At 44.5% G+C, this 19,736-nt stretch overlaps 1 protein-coding gene and 1 long non-coding RNA gene across 3 annotated transcripts in view; one reads left to right on the top strand and one right to left on the bottom strand.

Annotated features, from left to right (window-relative positions):
* IQCA1 (IQ motif containing with AAA domain 1) overlaps positions 1 to 19,736 on the bottom strand; it is an 85,142-nt gene that overhangs the window by 8,710 nt on the left and 56,696 nt on the right. Inside the window, exons 10-15 of the mRNA XM_052675893.1 lie at positions 16,844 to 16,950; positions 16,551 to 16,646; positions 12,421 to 12,479; positions 10,804 to 10,886; positions 8,567 to 8,674; positions 5,579 to 5,778 (exon numbers count right to left, since the gene is read on the bottom strand). Of these exons, the coding sequence (XP_052531853.1) occupies positions 5,579 to 5,778; positions 8,567 to 8,674; positions 10,804 to 10,886; positions 12,421 to 12,479; positions 16,551 to 16,646; positions 16,844 to 16,950 (653 nt within the window). The remainder of the gene's footprint in view (positions 1 to 5,578; positions 5,779 to 8,566; positions 8,675 to 10,803; positions 10,887 to 12,420; positions 12,480 to 16,550; positions 16,647 to 16,843; positions 16,951 to 19,736) is intronic.
* LOC128077159 (uncharacterized) overlaps positions 1,177 to 19,736 on the top strand; it is a 63,490-nt gene continuing 44,930 nt past the window's right edge. For both annotated transcript variants that reach the window (XR_008204861.1, XR_008204860.1), the window contains exon 1: positions 1,177 to 1,423. This is a non-coding gene — a long non-coding RNA (uncharacterized LOC128077159). The remainder of the gene's footprint in view (positions 1,424 to 19,736) is intronic.

Below are 19,736 nucleotides of genomic sequence, written 5' to 3'. Positions count from 1 at the left end.
AAGGTGAGAACTCATCCCAAATTGGATCATTCTGACTGCTGTGCTTATGCTGCACCTCCCAACTCGAATTCGGCTGTGGTTCTGCAAAAAGGAACCCTTGAGGAAAATAAGCTGGCAGGCAATCTGGCTTACAGCATAACATCTAATCCGCAGTCAGCCCGAGAATTAAAATGGAGCCTGTTAAATTGGAAGGGGGAGGGGGGTCAATAGAAATGGGCTTTCCGGCTCCAAAGTCAGAGCACTATACCTCTGGTTCACAGCAGGATGGCAGCAATGCTACAGGCTTCTTCACATCTTGCACTCTCCCTATTGCTATAGAAACGCCAGTGGTTTAGACATTCTGCTGCCAAATTTTAATCACTTTCCAGTGGCTCTCAGAGCTGTGTTGCTTTGCTCAGCAACAAAAGTGATGGCTTGAGGAATCAATGGGTAACAAGAAAGCATTCTTCTGTCCTGCTTATTTTTTTTTTTCCTTCCCCCAGTTGAAGCTGCTGCTTCCAGGAAGGAAGCTTACAAAACCACTAAGTTGTATACATCATAAGCTCAGCGCCTGACTGACAGCTGGAGCAGGAAGAATTAAGATGTGAACATCTTCCTTCAAAGCACCACAGTTCATTTTTATGGCCAAGAGCACGGCTGCATCCGTGCAGTAAAAATGCATTGAAGAGAAGGGAGAAGAATGGCAGAGGAAAGCTGTGAGGCTTGTTTGCTCCGCTGTGCTGCTGATGGGTGAAGTGGAAACAATGCCATTCTTTGGCACGTGGCACGTTATTTGCAGGAATGTGTCAGCCCTAGAGTACATCAACTGGTACCTCCAAGTTCATTGAGGAAAACAGAGCTTTCTCTTTGTTGGAAGGCAGAGCTATTCAGCATTAATAATGAAACCCATAGGTGGTGTCGTGAGGAACACGATGAAAATCTTGCAGAAATGAATATGTGGGCCTTAGCAGTAACGTGAATGTTTATACATACAACCTAAGGGGTAACTTCTCAGCCCAGCAGAGCAGTGAGCAAGCAAGCTGGAGCGAAAGGACAGACTGAAATAGCACAGCTGCCTATCTAAGGTCAGACACTTCTTATCTACCTTTTATTTATCTATTTTCAGAAGTGTGTTTTACATATTCCTACACCACAGTCACTCTGCAAGGCACATTAGAAGGGACAGGTTTGCAGTTACACTGAGCAGAGCTGTACAGCAGCACCTCAGGGCTTTCTACTGAGCATCCTGTTAGTCCAGAGCTCACACATCTGCAAGAAATGCAAGCATTCCTGCTGATTTGCACTTGCAGGTGAAGTCAATTAGCTCCTAGCTGCTTATAAGCAGTCTTGAAGGCAGGTGGAAGAATGCTGTGGTAGTGATCCTGTGCTGGAGCTGAAATGGGAGGATTTTTTTGGATAACTCAGACTCACAAGGATCAGAAAGGTAGGTTGTTGTTTCTTTTAGGATGATATTTGCATTTTATGTGTTATGGAGTCTGTTTTGACACGTGGAAGCTCTGAGTTAGAGACCTTCCCCAAACTCAGCACTTCTAAGGGGAGCTTTCTAACAGTGGCTGACCTGCATGCTGATGTGGGCTGCTTTTCTACTAAAGCTGATGCAAAGCAATGCTGTGTGTTTTCTTTCTTTAGAGAACAGCCCTGTCCTGTTGGTTTTGCTCTGTATGGTGCCATAGTTGCATGAAGATAGACAGCAATGCAGCTTTCCTGCAGTATTTCCTAGATACCTGTACGTCTGATGCTGCAGCCCTATCTGACACAGGGAATGAGGCTGGGGAAGGTTATTAAGCTGTTAGCAGTAGCTGAGCTCTGCTTATGCGCTTCAAAGGGAGTTGTGATGTCTCCTCAGCAGGGCTGCTACAGCCTGGAGGGATCTTCCCCATTTGGCTCAGAGGTGGTTCTGTGGTTAGCAGCTTTCTCAAACAGCCTGAAGGCTTTAACCAGCCTAGGGTTTCATTTTAACTCCTAAGGAAGAGCTCTTACCATTTTCACACCTGTGCTCTTCTTTTTTTGTCTCTAGTTAAGAACACACTCAGTGCCAGCTGCCTCTTAAATAGATGCTTCCCTGTGTGTTCTGGTTGGGGCAATGATTTGGATGCAGGCTAGATGTGGCTCTGGCAGCCTGGTCTGGTGGTTGGTGATCCTGCACATAGCAGGGGGGTTGAAACTGGATGAGCACTGTGGGCTTTTTCAACCCAGGCTGTCTTATGGATGCTGGCTGCTTCATGCCTTTATCTTTCCAGTGTTGGTAGGCAGTGATCTAGCAGCCCAAACACAGTGCATTGAGTTCTGTTGTCTTCTCCAGATGACAGATCAGGCTGCCAGGAGCTTCTCATTCACACTGCTGGCAGATATGCTGTACGTCCCCATGGAAGTGCTTAATCTGAATTATCCACAGACAGTTCGAATCCATGGATAATTAAACGTGCTGTACGTAATTAATTTGTAGCTGATGTGTTCTTAGCTTTGCTGCATTCTCCCTGGTTTGGAGGAACTGCCAGCAGATGGCTCCTTCACCCTTCTAATCCTGCCCAGTGTCAGCAGCTGGTGATATTTATCACCCTAGGGTTTGGGTTTCTAGCATGCTGTGCTGCAGCAAGATAAGAATTGCTCCTGGAGAGCTTGAGGCAAGGCTGATAGTGCTGTTCCCACGTATCAGCTGTGATGGGAGTCCCTTTTGATGGTGAAATACTCAGTGCCCTAATGTAAACCATTCCTGATACTTCAGATTGTCTTAAAAATGACCTGCCCATAGGGACGGTACAGCAGTGGTTACAAATGAATGAACTTGATTCAGTGGGGGAGAGGGGGGGGAACCTGGCAAAGTTATGTTACCTCTCAATGCAAGGATTATACCATTTAATCTTAAATCAACTCAACCACTCTTCTTTTTTCTGTGTAAGATATTTGCCTCTGATGTGCTATATAGCACAACCAAAGAGCCTGATAACGCAGTCTACTGACAGTGATGGTGATGAAACACCTGCAGCCTGCTTGCACTGCAGAACTGGTCAGTGGAACTTGTGCACAGAGCTGCTAATCCCCACACTTCTGTGCTGCTATTTCCTCCTGACCAGCTTTCCCACCCTTTTCACCTGGTCAGTGCTGTGTCATTCTGGTAGTGATTAAGCTGGTGGCTGCTAATAGGGGACGGCTTTGTGCCTTGATGAGAGAGCTAACCCTTGGTTGGTACAAGCTGGCAGAAAACTCCATTTGAATTCAAGCTGCCTCAATGTATTGGAAATGTGATTTTCACTGAAATGTTCCAGAATGCTTTGGTTTGAGCTTTGTGTCTCTGAGACAGATCCTTTCTTCCCAGTAGAAGAGCTGAGTTGGTAGGTTTTGTGTCTTTATGGAGAATGCAATTGCTGGAGCTTGGTGTTCCCAGCTTTTTTTAATAGCTTTCCCATTCAGGATTAACCTTCCTTCTGTTTCTTTTGAATAGGCAGATTGAAATGTGGGGGTTTTCCTGCTCTGGTATGAGAAGTCATTACCCTCATGTGACATCTCAAATGCGTGCTTTGAGCAACACACACGTCCCTCTTTTGGATCAGGGCTGGTATGTCTCTTGTTGTCTCCTCCCAGAAATAACAGAGGAAAAAAGAAACAGATTTGGCTCTTGAATCTGAAATGAACGAGATCTTCATTTTTTCCAGTGCTATTCACTGCTTCAGGGTGTCTCTATGAAATAACTGCCAGCAGCCAGCAAACAACTACAGAACTTGAAGGAAGGGGTAGGGTTCCAAGCTGCCAACGACAGCTTAATCAGCTCTGAGTGATGGCAGCTGGAAATGTAGATCAGAACAAAGATGGGAGCTGACCTGGTAGTACTGACCAAGCTGGCTTCCATCCTGGCTCTGAGAACCTGTGCAATCCAGAATAGTGAGGGGATTAGACAAATTAGCAACCCAGCCATGGGGATGGAGGTGGTGGGGAGAGGTCAAGCTGCTAATGGAATTGGGAATAAAAATTAAATGTAGCTGACTTGCATGATGCTGAGGCAGGTGTTTGAATTGCTAGGGGAATTAAAATGCAGATGAAGTATCCTCTGGGAAGAGGGAGTGTGCTGTGCTGTTTTCTGTTATTAGAGGAGTGGAGTTTGGGGCAGTGCTGCTGCAGTTGGAACAAGTCACCTTTTGGTAAGCAAGTGCCTGGATGCTTATTCCAAGTGACTGACTGTGAGCAACTTCCATCGTGGTGCTCTGTGGAGGAGCCCCAAAGTATCATCCCTACTTCTGGAGGGTCTGCAGTAGAGAAATAAATTTGGGTTGTTTCTCCCTGATTTTGGGGATTTTTGGACAATGCTACTGTTTGATTTTGTACAATCTGGAAAAACTAAGGGTTTTTTAACAGCTGAACATGGATGCAAACTTGTGTGTATATGTATATAATGTGTGCCTACATGTGTACACGTGCTATATATACTGGTTGGAACATATATATTAAAAAACAAAACAAAACCAAAAACCTCCTTAATTCACTCTGCTGGAACCTTCTGTAGGATGCTGCCCTCCTTTCTCCTGTGTTTAACAGTTCTGTGCTCCAGCAGGGACTGGGTGGTGTGTGTGCTACGCCTGCAGTCAGATGTGTGCTTTGCTAGTGATGAGGGCACAGAAAGTCAGCAGAGAGGGGTGGGAGTACTAGCTGAGCCTGGTGGCACAGGGAATGCTAGACCCAGTGTTAGTGTTACAGCCTCAAAGGGCAGCTTTTCCCCAGCACTGCTCTGACCAGCAAGAAATGGGCTCCTTGGGGATTGCGTTGCTTTTAATTGTGAAACCTGTCTCCCGTGGTGATAGAGGCACCTGCCACAAAGCCTGCTCTAATACTGGCTTTAATAAAGTACATCTGATTGAATCCCAAGGAAAGCCCATTTGAATTTAGTCTTTTAGCAGGCCTTTGGTGGGGGAGAAATGCTGCGTTGGGCTATTGCTAGTATATATGCTGCGTTGTTTTTTTTTTTTCCTAAGTGCATTTCTTCTGGAAATGTTTACCAGCTTCCTTCCTTAGCAGAAATCCTGCCAGGGTAGCATCTCTTCTTACTATGAGGATTTGGAATATGTTCTTCACAGCTCATATGCCTTCTTTCATTTCCAGACTTCTTGTGTGTTTCTGTTAATGTAATCTTGAACTGAGATTCTCTCTTTTCAAAAGCTTGCTGATAGGTAAACAGAGAGCAGTACAGGAGAGAGCTGCTTTGCAGCAACAGTCCCAGGGAGGGGATTTGTGACCACCTCCAGTCTGGTATTTGATTAAATGCTGCATGGAATGCATTCCTGACTGACATGCACATAAACAGGAAACTTTTTATCTGATGCTTTTCATATTCGAGGTAACATAAAGCTTGTAGAAATGTTGATGTGAAAAATATGGACACTAAAGGGGATTTCTCATGGGGCATTTCATCCTTGGCTGTCAGCAAGTGGTTTGGGAGGCATGAAAGCAAGAAGGGAATTTCAAATCTGGATTTGCACTCTTTTTTTGGACCTGGTGTACCTGCTGAAACAAAACTCAGGACCAGGAATCCATCACAAGGTTGTTTTCTGATTATTGCATCTTTGGTAGCAGTAAACAAGCACAGTACCTTGAGAACCATGTGGAGCATCATCTGCAGGCCGTTCTTGCTTGGGTACTTCCTAGTGATGTTGGAAGGGGAGAGGTTGAAGAGGTTGGCTCCTGTTTCTGTGCAGATAGCATGGACCAGCATCTTCTTTCCAACACCAGCAGGGCCAGCTAGTAGCAAGGCTTTCACCAAAGGAGCCTTCTCGTGGACGGTTTGGGAGCCTGTAAAAAGTCATACGGTGCTGTTATTGCTTTCATTTAAGTCTTGCCATAAAGGTAATGAAACAACTCTACCTCTTCTCTTCACATGAAATATTTTATAATGCGAATTCATTGTTTCATTAATACAGCACAAGAGCTGCGGAGTTGATTTCTGTGTAACCAGAGCTGTGGCAATAGCACACTTGAGTGCACAGTTGCTAACTGATGTCGAGTGAAGGCCTAGATAGAGGCATACCTGTGGCTTTAAGCTTGGCATTTGTCAGAGCAAGTCTTCCTGCACTTGGACAAAGGTGTAGATTCATGCTGCACGCAGGACTAGCAGAACTTCTTGCTGCTGTCTGAAATGAAGCTTTCCAGCTTCCCCAGCTTTAGAGAAAACAAGCTAATGGGGCTGTCTATTACTGCTGCATTTGTCAGTGATTTTGAAACCAGATGTTACCATTGCACTTGTTTACTTTCTATCTGCACCTCCGTTTTTAGGGCACTTTTCCTCTCCACTGAAAATGAGTAACGTTTCAAACTGACCACCTCACTTAGGTTAGCTCTGCTGCAAAATCTTTCATTGCCTATATTCCTCCCATGCACTGCTGCTGCTGGGTGGCATCAGCTCATCTGCAGAGCAGCACGTGTTATCCTCCAGCCTGGAACATGGTAGCTGCATGTTGCAAAGAAAGTGAAATGTCTGCTTGCAGAAAGTGGATCCATTTTCTGTTCTCTTCATTTCATTTGGTTGAGCATTTCTGGTTGCTCTGCTTTGCTTGTAATGGGTGCTCAGTACTTCCAAGTGTGCCTCGTTGCCTGCTGTAGGTAAGTTCAGTCTGAGCTGTACGATATCTGCTCCATCACCTGGGAAAGCCTGGCAGAAATGCTTGTAGCACAGTTCAGGTGCTTGATGGTGATAGAAACTCAAGTTTTAAGAACTTCCTTTCAAAGAAGGGTTTCTGATGAGGCAGACAGGCAGGCAGGAGTGGTACTGAACAAGAAATCCAGTGAGGCTCCTTATCTGTGTCCTGAAGGCTGAACACTCTGCATGGATGTCAGTGATAAGTGCCATTACTTCAGCACCATGCAGGATCCAGTGAAGCTGTCAGCCACCCAGCCTTTGGTACAAAATGACCAAATATTAATAATCTATTACTCTTATACATGGATGTGTTATGGAGGGGAGTAGTGAACTCCTCTGTGGTTGAAGATGAAGTGTATCCTCTACCACTGTCTCCTGCTTATTTCAGCTGCTTGTGTTCTCAGTGCTGTTTCAGCTGGAACTTTCCTTGCTATCAGGTGAAAACCTCAAGAATAAACTGCACACAGTGATATAATGATTAACTAGTTCTGAGACCAATTAAGTGAAATGTCATCCATAACGGATTGCCCAGAAGGTGAAACTGTTCCTGAGACTTTCTTGGCTTGGGAAATATTTTTTTTTTAATTCTAAGGCATTTTTCAAACTCCTATTGCAAGTATGCTGTTTGCTTAACTAGTCCAGGGTCTCTTCTCTTTAGATGTTTTAGCCAGTTTCATAAATGGTAGAAAATATACAGGCTTTCTTTCCCCCCCCGCTTTGGGAGTGTCTTGGGGCTTGATTTCACTCGATTAGATGGTGTTAAAACATAACCTTGGAGTTATCTGATATGTGAAAAACCACATGGAGTCAGTGAGAAGAGGGATAACAGATCAAGTCTCCCAGCTGACTGCAGTCATGCCTGTGGCCAACCCCTGAGCATTACCCCGAACCAGATGGGAAGACTTTGGCTAGGGAGAACAGTGTTGGTGCTGGTAGCATCGTGTTCCAATAACTTGGCTCTTCAGATTGAGCTGATAAGCAGAATGAACACTTCTCTTGGGGATAAGAGATGTTTCTTCCAAATCTCAGATGAAGAAGGGCTGTTGCACTGAACTTTGGGGCACGCTGAGCTCCTCTGGTGGGCAGTGGGTCCTCTGGTGTGTGCACCCCAAACAGCCCAAGTGATTGTCTTTCTGGAAGGCATGCAAAGGGTGGGGAGAAGCAGAAGGCTGTGTCATCTTTGCTCCATTTGCCAGAATGGGAAGCACTGAGATGCTTTGCCCATATTAAGGGGATGAGCAGACAATGACACGGCCTGCGGGTGGATAAGGCCAGTTAAAATCTTCCCCAAAATCAAACCACAAATCGAAAATGATGCAAATGAAGTATAGGAGGCCCTTGAGGCAGGCACTTCTTGCAATCAGTGGAGCTTGGCTTCGTGCCATTCCCAAGCAAAATATGAAGCAGACTTTGCATTAAAAATGAACAACCTAAGCCAGCAAAGCTTTGCTGTATGCTGCTTAAGTCTGGTGTTAAAACTGCAAGGGCATATTTAAGTGCTCTCTCAGATGTCCAAAACATACTCAGACTAATTCCTTAAATGATTGCATTGTTTGGTACTGAGTAACATTAGCCAGCTTGTAAAAGGTAAATTGCAACCTTGGCCCTTCCCTTAACTTGATTAATTTTGATCACTGGAGCTTGTTTTAGCTATTATCTTTCCCAAGTGATTTCTTTTTATGTGCTGCCATTCACAAACTGTTAACATGAGAACAGAGATGGTATGGAAAGGCAATACCTGACAATAGCATGTGCAAGCTCCTCAATGCACTATTAAAATGATACGGTCTTCACTTGGAATGCCTAATTGAAAAACAATTACCCTGCAAAATGCTTTAGATTACCATTAATCAAGCGCTGTCAAAGCCCAGTAAAAATGCATGTTAGCAACAGGAAGCAAAGCTATCATAGCCTGCCTTGCAGTGATTGCTGCAGTGCTCTTACCTAATGGCAGTATTCCATACAGTGCTATTAGCTGTCTGATATCTGCAAGAGAGGGCATGGGCTCTACATCCACCTGATGCAGAGTGGTCCCCAGATAGCTGTATTCACCTGTGGGGAGGAAGCATGGGATTAATCAATGTGACACTGTGTTTTTATAAAAAGCATAACTCAAGGAACGTGGAACTGCCATGGGAAATGCTGAGCCATCATGGGATGGGTTCTCAGATGGGGGGCAGTATTGGGAGTGTGACCCTGAGACATTGGAAAGGGGAATGGAATGAGGAACACTGAGCACACTGTGGGTTCTCCCTGCTAACTGGGCTGTAGGTGTTCAGTCAGTCTTGAATAACCTTTTCAAGAAACGTTGTGAGGAAGAACAATTAATAGTGCTGCAAATCACACTGCTAGCAAGTGGCTTCCAGACTTGGGCTTTTGCAGAGCTGGGATGCTGGTGAAATACACTCTACCAGAAGGGTTTTGTAAAAGCAGGAAGAGGCTAACACCTTTCCTCCTGACTGTGGCTCATCTCGACTTCGTGCCATGTGAGACATTTAAGTGCTTCTCCTCATTTGGTGGGGATTTCACTTTGTAGTTCACCTTTTTTGTTCAAAACCAACCCCAAGGAAGCGAAAAATCACTGACATTTACTGAAGTGATCTAATCTTGCCTCAGCTCTTGTTACAGAGCTGTGGTCGCATTGCTTGACCTGTCAAAGTCCATCTGGAAGGTGTGTTGGAAACCAAAGAGCCAAAAGGACAGGAATACTTGTGATAACTGAGTTGGTGATTGTTTCTTAGTGTAAGTTGTATAATCATGATGAATACTGGTGAAGAATAGCAGCATTTATGTTCTATTGGAGATAAAAAGGGGAAGCACGAGGGCTTTCAGAACTGGTAGGTCAACATTGGCCATATGAGAGAAGTAGTGATTTGGGGCAAAAAGGCAGATGAGTTGTGGTGCAACTGCCCCTCCCTTCCGAAGGATGAAATTCACTTCAGGTTTTATCTTTTATTTAAGGAGAAATCAAAAGAACCGGATAGGAATTAATCTTCACAGATTTAATTAGAAGGCATCAAAGGGTTTAATTGCAACTGAACATAAATCACAGCGGATATTCTCTGACTAATTTAGATAAGGTCACCAAGAAAATTAGTTCAGCGATGTCGGTTTGTCATAGAGAGGGACGTTTTGGTGTCTTTACTCGCTGTGCAGCACAATTTCCCCCCTTTTGTCCTTTTCCTGGGAGCTGGGAGTGAGTGACCTTCCTTGGGCTGCAGCCCTGTAGGAGCAGAGCAGGTGAGGACTGATTTTTCTGCAGGCTTTGTGCCCTTGGGTATTTAAAGGGAGAAATGCAGCGCTAAGAAATTACTTTAAAGTCCAAACCTTGCCCAACTTCAAACACTTTCTGTTTCTTGTTCTGGCAGCTTAAGCAGCATGACTGCTGTTTGGGAAGGCTACACAGACAGCCTGAGACACCTTGGTACTATGATGCAATGGGGACCTGTCATAAGTGTGGGCAACCAGATGGGCATTGCTATACTCTGCATTTTTGTGCCCAGGATCTTCTGCTGACAAGGAGTGTTATTGATGTGACTTGGAGCAGACTTTGCATAGCCAAGAAGCCAAGATTCAAACCTCCCTTGACCTTGAAGATGCGCCAAGTTCACCCCAGCTCGCTCCCCAGTCTGATATTGTCTGCTCTTAATCGTTATCTATTGGCTAAGACATGCTCTCCAAACAACTGTACTTGGGATGTCTGCTGGATAGAAGCAAGTTTGGGAAGGACAGACAATACTGGTTGGGCAAGAGGATTCTGAAATGCAGAACAAGGCAGAGGGCCTTCCATTTAAACCAAGGCCCAGATACATCTCAAGGTTCAGGCAGGTGGAGGGAAGGGGCTGAGTTCTCTCTACCTCCTGTGCGCTCCTGAGAGGATGCCCTGGTTACACCTTAGATGGCTTGTGCCATCCCACGCCACCCAAAGCCTCCAAGTGCTTGGAAACAGCACCAGCTCTACAAGCAGACCCAGGCTTCAGGAGCAGAAGTGAAAAGCATGAGGCACCCCTAAGGAGCAGACATGATTTGCATATGTTGCTTTAAGGTATTCAAGTAGGAAAGTCCTGAAATTGTAATTACTCTTGAACTCATTCTTGACAGGAAACAGAGGTTGGTGAACCTTGAATGGCTGAGATTTGGTCAGACTAAACATCGTATTAGCTGTAAAATGTATACTTTACCAATATAGTCAGAGAGATTCACTGGCTTGGCTTTTATTAGTACTCCTTCTTCTGCCAGTTCCTTGTACAGAGAATCGATGGTCCTGTGGGCAAGAGGCATCACCCAGAAGTTCTGGGGCACTGTAAATAAAACCTCAGTCCTTTAGCAGCTGAGCTAGCTTCACAGTTATTAATGCTTCCCCTGCTTTATAAACGTACCTTGAAGCCCAGAGTTTGAGGTGATCAGCTCCACCAATATGAAATCAATAAGCATTGCTTCATATGTTACAGCAAAGAGTGCTTTGCTCCCCCTTGCACACTCCTGCACTGCTCCCATTACCCACTGCCAGGTGATGTGAGATCAGTTATGACTCATGTAATAGACTTGTTCATTAATATCAATTACTGGGAAATTATTTTTAAATTATACAATAATACCAATCCTAACACTACTATACCTATTCACTTAGCTCTCCAATTAGTAATAATTCATTAATTCTTCCTGGAATTTATTCTGTTTGCAATAGAGTCACCTCCAGTCAGGAACATACTGGCAATGACTCAAGCAATCAGTGATCCATCTACTGCAGTGTTTGGGTGAAGATGGCCAGAGGGTTGGGGGAAGCCATACAGAAGAAACTACGACATAAACTTGTGCAAGGGAAGGGTTTCTTCCTGTCTCTACCACTAGTTGGTAAGATTCAACATCTTTATGTCTGCAGTCAGTTTCCTGCTTGGCCTCTTTTTGGAGATCCATCTGAATATTAACTTCAGTGACATTTTTTGGCCTTAGATTTTACACATTGACACTGATGCAAGGACTTTATGCAATGATTGCAGCTATCTGAAGTTCTTGTTATACTCTTAGTGTAAATAATATAGATCTGAGCCTTTTTAGGTCTCTTACCATACCTGTACTTTTCACATTCTCTCATTTCAATATCTAAGCTTTTTCTTTCTGCTGCCCATCTCATTGGTATGTCTTAGTATTGCTGCAATAAGAATACGTAATAGAAGCTCTCAGCTGGACAATAATATTGTCCCTATATGTATTTGAGGACTGTAGCCATTTTCCATTTCAGCTGGGAGGCTTTATGCTCATGCATGCTAGCAGCACAATTGATATGGCAGTAGTAATAAGCAAACACAAAACCTCAAATCCTCCCAGTAAAACAAGGTTGTTCAAGAGAGCAAGGATAGACAGAAGGCTGTGAAGTCCTCTAGAACTGTTACTGATAAGACTGATTTACACAATGTGTTTTACCTCTGAAGTGTGACTTGCAGAGCACAGGGCTGTCTGCAGCCTCCCTTATGAGACTGCAGCTGACATGGGAAATATTCCAGCCAGCCCAACCACCAGCTGCTTCTGCACCTGCAGACCCAATTGTTAATAGCCTTGGGAGGCCCATACTCTGTGTGTTCTGTACCTGTGACTCTACAGACTGAGAACAACCACACTGAAGTTAACAGAGACTAGCTCAAGTTGCAGAATGCACCTTAATTTGTGTGCGGTGCTGGAGGCAGGCTGTGTACCCTTAAAGCAGTGTTCTTTGCTCCTTTATTTGGGGGACTGTCCTTTCTGGAGGGCAGTGGAGAGGTAGCGGTGGTCTGGGGTAGAAAGGTCCTATCTTTATTTACCTGTCAGGAGTTAGATCTTCCTCCAGCTCGGATATTTTCTTCTTCCCCGCCTTCTTTTTCTGAAGATCACAGTGAGAGGCAGGAATTAGTGGCATTAGTACAGATATAGATTTATCTACTTGAACCTACTCAAGTAACGTGAGGACCGCATCCCTTATTTGGACATGATTTTCATCACCAAAGAACCCCAAAGGAACAATCATATCCTTGGATGCTATTAGGTGAGGAAGTCATACCCCTGTGTATAAAAACACAGGGCATGTTCTCATTTGGAAGTGCCTCACTCACAGGAGAGGTGAAGCAGCTCTGGCTTTACCCATAGGAACTTCTCTCCCTCGTTCCTGGAGCGGGCATAGCCTTAACCTACAGAAGAAGAAGGGTGTGGGATCCCATCTGCTTCTGCAGACACTGCTCAAGTTTTTCATGTGGTGTTAAAATACACGTGCAAGTAGCATCCCTAAGGTTCCTCTGTGTGAGCAGGACCTGGAGACAATCCTCCAGTCCATCCAGCTGATTTCCCAACCTGTAGGCATCCCTTCTGCCCTTGCCTTCCTAATGCCTTGGGAAAGAAGCTCGAGGAGGTCAGAAGAACATGACCTGACTTCTTGACGTTTTCAACACGCTTTCACTATAGGAAGATGCTATATCTTAGGTGGCTGCATTCTTTATATGCTGACGGGGAGGAGGAGGAAATAAGAGAAGGAAAACATAGTAAGATGTGAATCAGTAGCATCAAGCTCCTCCATTAATTACAGCTTAGGGGATATAAAATACAGTTAGGGGTAATTAGCAGTGGAGAGCATCATTAATCCTTGTGCCATATATCAGCACCCAACACTGGTGTGCATGCAAAGTGCTTCAGTGGCACTATGCACACAGGACTTGTTCTACAGCTTAAATCTAGGCATGCACTTAAATGGGTAGTAGGTCAAGCCAAATTTTTTTTTCTCCTTAGAATGTGCAAATGGGCTTTTCTCCTAAAGAAAAGGAGCAGGAAGAACAAGGCATGTGCAATGCTGCTTTAACGACTGAGGAAGTACTGAGATGCCAGCAGTTTATTTCTGTGCTCCTCCAGCTTTGCCTCTTTTAACCTTTCTTCCAGCAAATCAGAAGCTGCTTATGGTGGGGTCTGACTGGGAGGTAAAGCAGTTTCTACCTATGTGAAGACACTAAGCATATGGTGAATTTATTGGCCAACTGGTGGTGTCCTCGAGGCAGCTTCACCAATAAATGCAAGGCAAAACTGTACTGTGCAGTGGAAAAATGTGTTTTCCTAATCATATCAGCATTTAGGGGGAATTTGGCAAACACTGAGATGTGATAAAGGGAAATATGAATTGTAGACAATGGCTTCCCTCCAAAATGCCTTGCTGGGAGCTGCTTTTAGGAAATGATAATGTTTAATGAATGTGAACATGTTCATCGCTTATAATGGAAATCTCCTTGTTCCTATCTCTGAAATGTCAGTCTAGTTTCTGTTTAGCCATCCGTTCACTCGGTTATTTTCTGCTTTGACACATCACTGTTTAGTGAACTGCGTTTGTTATTACTTGGCAGATGACAGAAGACTCTTCTGTGCTCAATGTGGTGTCTTGTCTTGCTGTGTGGGCTCAGGAGAATGTTTTCAGTAGCTCAGAGGTTGCCATGAGCAAACACGGCCCTGGTTTGAGACTGCTGCCAACTTGGGGGGAAAGCAAAGAGAAGAGAGTGCTCTTGTTGTTCATGGGAAATGAGTGTCCCAGTCTGTGAAGTGTTGGGAGTGAATCCCTTGGATCACTTCTGATGCTGGGATAGGAGGCTGAGCTTCACTAGCTACAAGAAATCCAATGGGCATTGTGAATCAATGTCCTCAGACCCATCCTGTCTTCAATTCTGGCCTTATTGCAGTTTTGCCCTTATCAAGTCTTTGGAGTGATGTCAAACTCTTTGTAGCAGCTGCTACGGTCAATCTCTCCTGGATTGAATCATAGATTCCTAGAATGGCCTGGGTTGAAAAGAACCATAATGCTCATCTGGTTCCAACCCCCTGCTGTGTGTCACCAACCAGCAGCCCAGGCTGCCCAGAGCCACATCCAGCCTGGCCTTGAATGCCTCCAGGGATGGGGCATCCACAGCCTCCTTGGGCAACCTTTTGCAGTGCCTCACCACCCTCTGGGTGAGAAACTTCCTCCTAATATCTAATCTAAACCTCCTCTGTCTCAGTTTAAAACCATTCCCCCTTGTAATTGCTTTGCTTCTGCCTGGCTGCATCTAAGTGGACATCCAAAGCTCCGTTGGGATGCTAGCAAGGCCTATTTCAGAAGGAACCTAGTTTTCCCCCTCTCTGGCTTTTTTTCTCACCCTGGCATTCTGGCCATGCCTTTGTGTTCACTTAGAATAGGCTGCTTTACCTGCAGTTGGATCCAAAGCCAGTCTTTAATTCCTTTGCGGATTAGAGCAGGAAAAGCAATGTAATAGATGAGAGAGCACTCAAATGCAACTTCCATGTCAGTGGCTGCAGACAGCTATCTGTTATCTCCTACACTGGGTGCAAGGGCAATGTAAAGACAGTAGGTCTGCAGCAGTGTATGAGTCTTACACCTTCAGCCCGCTGACCCACGACCTGCAGACAGTGAGCTGCCACTGCATCGTGCAGAGATGCACCTCTGTTTCTGTTGCGTATTCGTTCCCTCCCCTGTGAGTGTCTGAGGATCAGGAGCCGCCTGGAGCACGTCCTGCTCAGTCACAGTGCACCGCTGAAGGAGGACATCTGTCTCTGGGCCATAATGACAATTAGCAGCAGAACTGTCAGTAGGGTGGGATGCTTCCAGCATGTGCAGGAGCACGTAGGCTCTGCCTCAAATGACAGTGGTTGGGCTGTTGCAAATCAGGTGCAGTCTAATTAGGTGTTTCCAGGCTACCTTAATGATCTAGAGACCCGTTCATAATGAGCAGAGCAATCTGCCTTTCTGCACAAGCTTATCGTTCCAGAGGTGGCAAATGGGCTTTTTATCTTCAGGTGCTGAGAGAGTAACTCTCGATAGGATGAAGTGTCTGCTTTTAAAGTTAAGTGGTGTTTGATGGTTTGGGAGGTTGTAAATCCAAAGTTTCCCTGTGTGAAGCTGTTTGAAAAACATGTTTTGAATTGGAGAGCTCCTTACAATCCCCACCACTTCTTTTTAAAGCTATCTGAACCAGTATTTTTCAGAGAAAATCTTTTGGGAACTTACTTAATTAGCACTGCTTTTCCTTCTTCCCCTCTCCCCTTCTCTCTGGCTACTGGCACAACATGGGAAAACAAAAGTTAAGTAAACTCTCACCACCCAAAACCGCCCCAACGCCACTGAAGAAACAAACTGACTTCAAGCTTCGAAATCACGACGTGACGTTTTGAAGCAGGGTTTTGTCCAGCTGATCTGAAGCAGCCCAACATGTCTGCCCAGAACAGCTCACAGATTGCTGCAATATTCAGTCTGGGCATCTTAAGCCTCGCTATTTTTGAAACTGACCTAGAAACCTAATCAGTATCACTTTTCAGAGTCACTCCAGTCTTTCATTATTGAATTGCCCTTGCGCCTTCATCAGGTGAAAGAGCATTTCTCAAGATAATTCGAGTAGAAGTGCTGCAAAATCAAATATCTGCACGCTAAAAGGATTACAGAAAAGGAACACAACACGAGATCAGGGTTGGCTATTTGCCCTGCGCCTTTTAAATGGAACTGCTGATTGAATGGTAGGGTCTGTAAGCTCCCAGTTATTTTTGTACTGACGTGATCTCAAGTTTAAATGCTTGGGTAAGGAATTCTGGGAGCCCTGGGCTATGGTATTTTGTATATGGCAATGCTGTGCAAATAGATGTGAACGTGATGTGTGGGTAACGCATTAAAATGATGGATGTCTTGATTTGCTTAAATAAACTTGGCTTAGTCATGCATCACCAGCTCCTTCCAAAGCAACGTAGTTAAATAAGGTGCACCTGGCTGTATGTTGCTGTAGGTAAGTGAAAAGTTTCACCAAGACATTGGAAGTGGTTGTTTGATGTACAGTTACCATCTTGCAATTGGTACCCATGAGTCTAACTCTTGCACTGATCACACTGTGGGTAGAAAATTGATGTTTACCCCCAAACTCTCACAATTCGCTGCTCTTACCTTTTCACTTTTTTTCCCCTTTTTCTTTTTGCTACTCTTCTCTCCATCCACGGCCAGCTTGAGATCCTCCAGCTTTTGTTGCATCAGTTCATCCACCTGTCCAGACAGACACAATTAAATCTTTCTAAGCCTTCTGTTCTGCTACCAGCTTGCAATGAAGCGTGGAAGCAGAGAACAGGTAGTGGGCACTCTGGAAGGAGGTAAGGTCAATGCCAGGACTGGTTCTTCCATTTTCAGAGAAATACACACAAGCAATGCACGTTATTAGAGTCCCCTCGCTGTTGTCAGCTCACCTGCACTCTGATCTCTTCTTCCACTTCTTCCCGCTTCTCTGCTTTGATCAGCTCTGGGTCGTGATCCTGGAGGAAATCCCTTCCTTCGTCTCTGTTCTGCCAAACGGCTGTTATCCAAAAGAGAGAAAAAAGGGGGGGAAACTTACAGAAATCGTTGATTTCTCCAATTGCTTCTGGAGGCTTAAAAATAAAAAAGTTAGTTGTAGGCAGCTCTTACTAAATTATTAGTGGTATGAAAGAAGCAGACTTGAGGGACCCTTACCAAGTTCAGAGTCCTGTTGTGGTAGGATCTGCAAATCTTGAGGTTAATTGTTGCTTTTTGTTTTTGTTTTTCTTTTTGCCTTGGGCTGTAAATTGGTATTGGGTATCAGGAGGATAATAATGGGACATTGAGGCTGTCATGTGCTGGTTGTAAAGCTGAATGCCTGGAGTGTTGCTCACTGCCTGCTTTGGACAGTGCAATGTTGCTTAGCCATACCATGTCTCATTTTGGCATCGTTTTCTCTCTGCTTACCAGCATTATGCTCAATTCTTTATCAAAAAACAGTTGCAAAGACAGCTCCTGTCTTGAGGGATGTGCTTGCTATGTGGCTTTTGGCTGGCACAAAGCAGGGAACCAGAGTAAAGTGTTGTTTATTCCAGGCATTTTTCCTTGTTCTCTCCTGGTCAATTCTTTTAATGCTTAGTTAAAGAGGACTTCAGCTGTTGCAAACATGTGTAGGAATTCACATGGAGTTGGAATGTGGGCCAGAAGCACTGGGATATGCAATAGACATAGGAGTGAGATGGGGCGACAAGTCTGACAAAGCAATATCATGCATCCACCCATGAATGACACAGAGTTCATTTGGGGAGTTCTAGGCTTCATGGGCTGAAAGGTGGCTGAAGTCCTTCCCAAAAGACACAGGACCAATCTGATAAGGCACCTTCATCTCTTAGTGTTCTCCAAAGCAGTAGTAATAAGGAGGCCAAACTCCAGGTTCAAAGCAAGCTGGTGCAGGTCAATGATCAAAAGAGCCCCTTATCTATAATAAAGTAATTAATGATATGGAGGTATGCTTTCTTTTTTTTGTTGGTACGAACTGTAGTTTGGTCTTCAGAGAGAAAACTGAATGAAGTCTGGCAAGCTCTGTACATGTCTGAATTCTTGCTATTAGCAGAAAGTACCTTTTTAATGGAAACGCCTCTCCTCTTTCTACATTTTTTTTCTTTTTTTAAAGCTAATTTAAAGGAGGACAATCCATAACTTTCACTTCCTTGCATTTCAAGCCCCGGCAGTATCTCTATAAATGACAGCTAATCTCCAGCAGTATGCACTAATTCAATTTCCAGATGATTTAAAATGACAGCTTTCTACTTTAAGACATAGGCTCCTTTATGAATCCGTTTTGTAAAGGGGACTCTTTCCTGTACCTACTGCCATTTCTAAGGCACTATAAATTCAGAAAGGTTTTCACAGTACCCATAGGAGATCATTCTGGTTTTAGCCCCGCTAATATAATACTGGCTGCTATTTCCATCCTCGACGAATTTTTTCAGAGCCCAATTAAGTGCAGAGTATTTGCAACTTTACACGTGGGGAACAGTTTTTGCAGGTGAGTAGCTTTAGTTCCATCACAAAACGTGGTCAAGATGGAGAAGGACAGCGGGTTTTAGGGAACGAGGAAAGAAACTCAAAGGTATAGACGTAAATTTCTTTCAATTACTCATGGGTCATCAGGCAGCATGACAGATGTCACATAATATTTCAAGAAGGAGAGCTGACTTGCCCTCGTTACAAGGTACCTCCTTCAGGGTTACCAGTTTGGAATTTCAGCCTGTGGGAAAGGGAATGTTATACGGGAGTGATGTGAATTGTTAAACACGTTCTTGCTTGGGTCAACAGGTTGCAGGTGTTTTGTTTTCACAGGAGTGCTAAGGTTTAGGTGTTTATTTTTCATGGAGGGATCTGCTGATTTTTTTTCTTTATTCTGTTCTTTCCATGATTGTTTGTTGTCATTTTGTAAATAGATCAGCAGTTAATAGCCATGGCAGACAAAGCAGTGATGCTCCTTGGAGCTGTCTTTGCTATTACCTGGCAGTGAGTTCTCTGCACTATATTAGCAGTCTCAGGGGATGCATAGCTCATAGACATCAGATGCTACGTTGTTCTTTCACACATCAACAAAACACCTCAAAGTTATTTTTAAAGCGAGGTCAGAAGGCTGAGGATGTTGTCTGCAATGGTCAGTCTGGTGTTTTGTTACAGACAGTCATGCAGCTATGAAGCTATTTTTGTGAGCGTGTGCAGTGCAATTTTATATCACCCCTTCTAAAGCAGTGCAAGCTTATATTTGGATTGTTTTATATGCAGACCTCTCCTAGCTAGCCAAAAGACAGCCAGTGCTGACAACTCTTCAGCAGCATTAGTTTTCCTTTTGCAGACTAGCAGGTAATTCAAACGAATAAGTTTTTCCCCCAGAGGGTGGTGAGGCACTGGCACAGGTTGCCCAAGGAGGCTGCGGATGCCCCATCCCTGCAGGCATCCAAGGCCAGGCTGGATGTGGCTCTGGGCAGCCTGGGCTGCTGGTTGGTGACCTGCACACAGCAGGGGGTTGGAACCAGATGATCATTATGGTCCTTTTCAACCCAGGCCATTCTAGGATTGTATAAATTTCAGAGCAGCTTGCAACTATTAATTAAAACACTTCTATTTTGAAGCATGATGCTTCTCTTCTTAATGTGACTGCTTTCTGGCAAAAGGGTTCAAAGCTTTTGACAGGAGGCAAAAACCACACAGTGTCACCCCGCGTTAAAGTGGGTGTTTGGGTGGAACTCCAGTTCCAACACCAAGCAAGTTAAGGACCAACTGGCTGCTGTAAAATGGGGTAATAGTGCTTTGCTGCCTTACAGC

This window comes from Tympanuchus pallidicinctus, unplaced genomic scaffold, assembly GCF_026119805.1.
Source record: "Tympanuchus pallidicinctus isolate F22 unplaced genomic scaffold, pur_lepc_1.0 scaffold15, whole genome shotgun sequence".
Lineage (NCBI taxonomy): Eukaryota > Metazoa > Chordata > Aves > Galliformes > Phasianidae > Tympanuchus > Tympanuchus pallidicinctus.
This window is presented reverse-complemented; position numbering and strand designations above follow the sequence as displayed.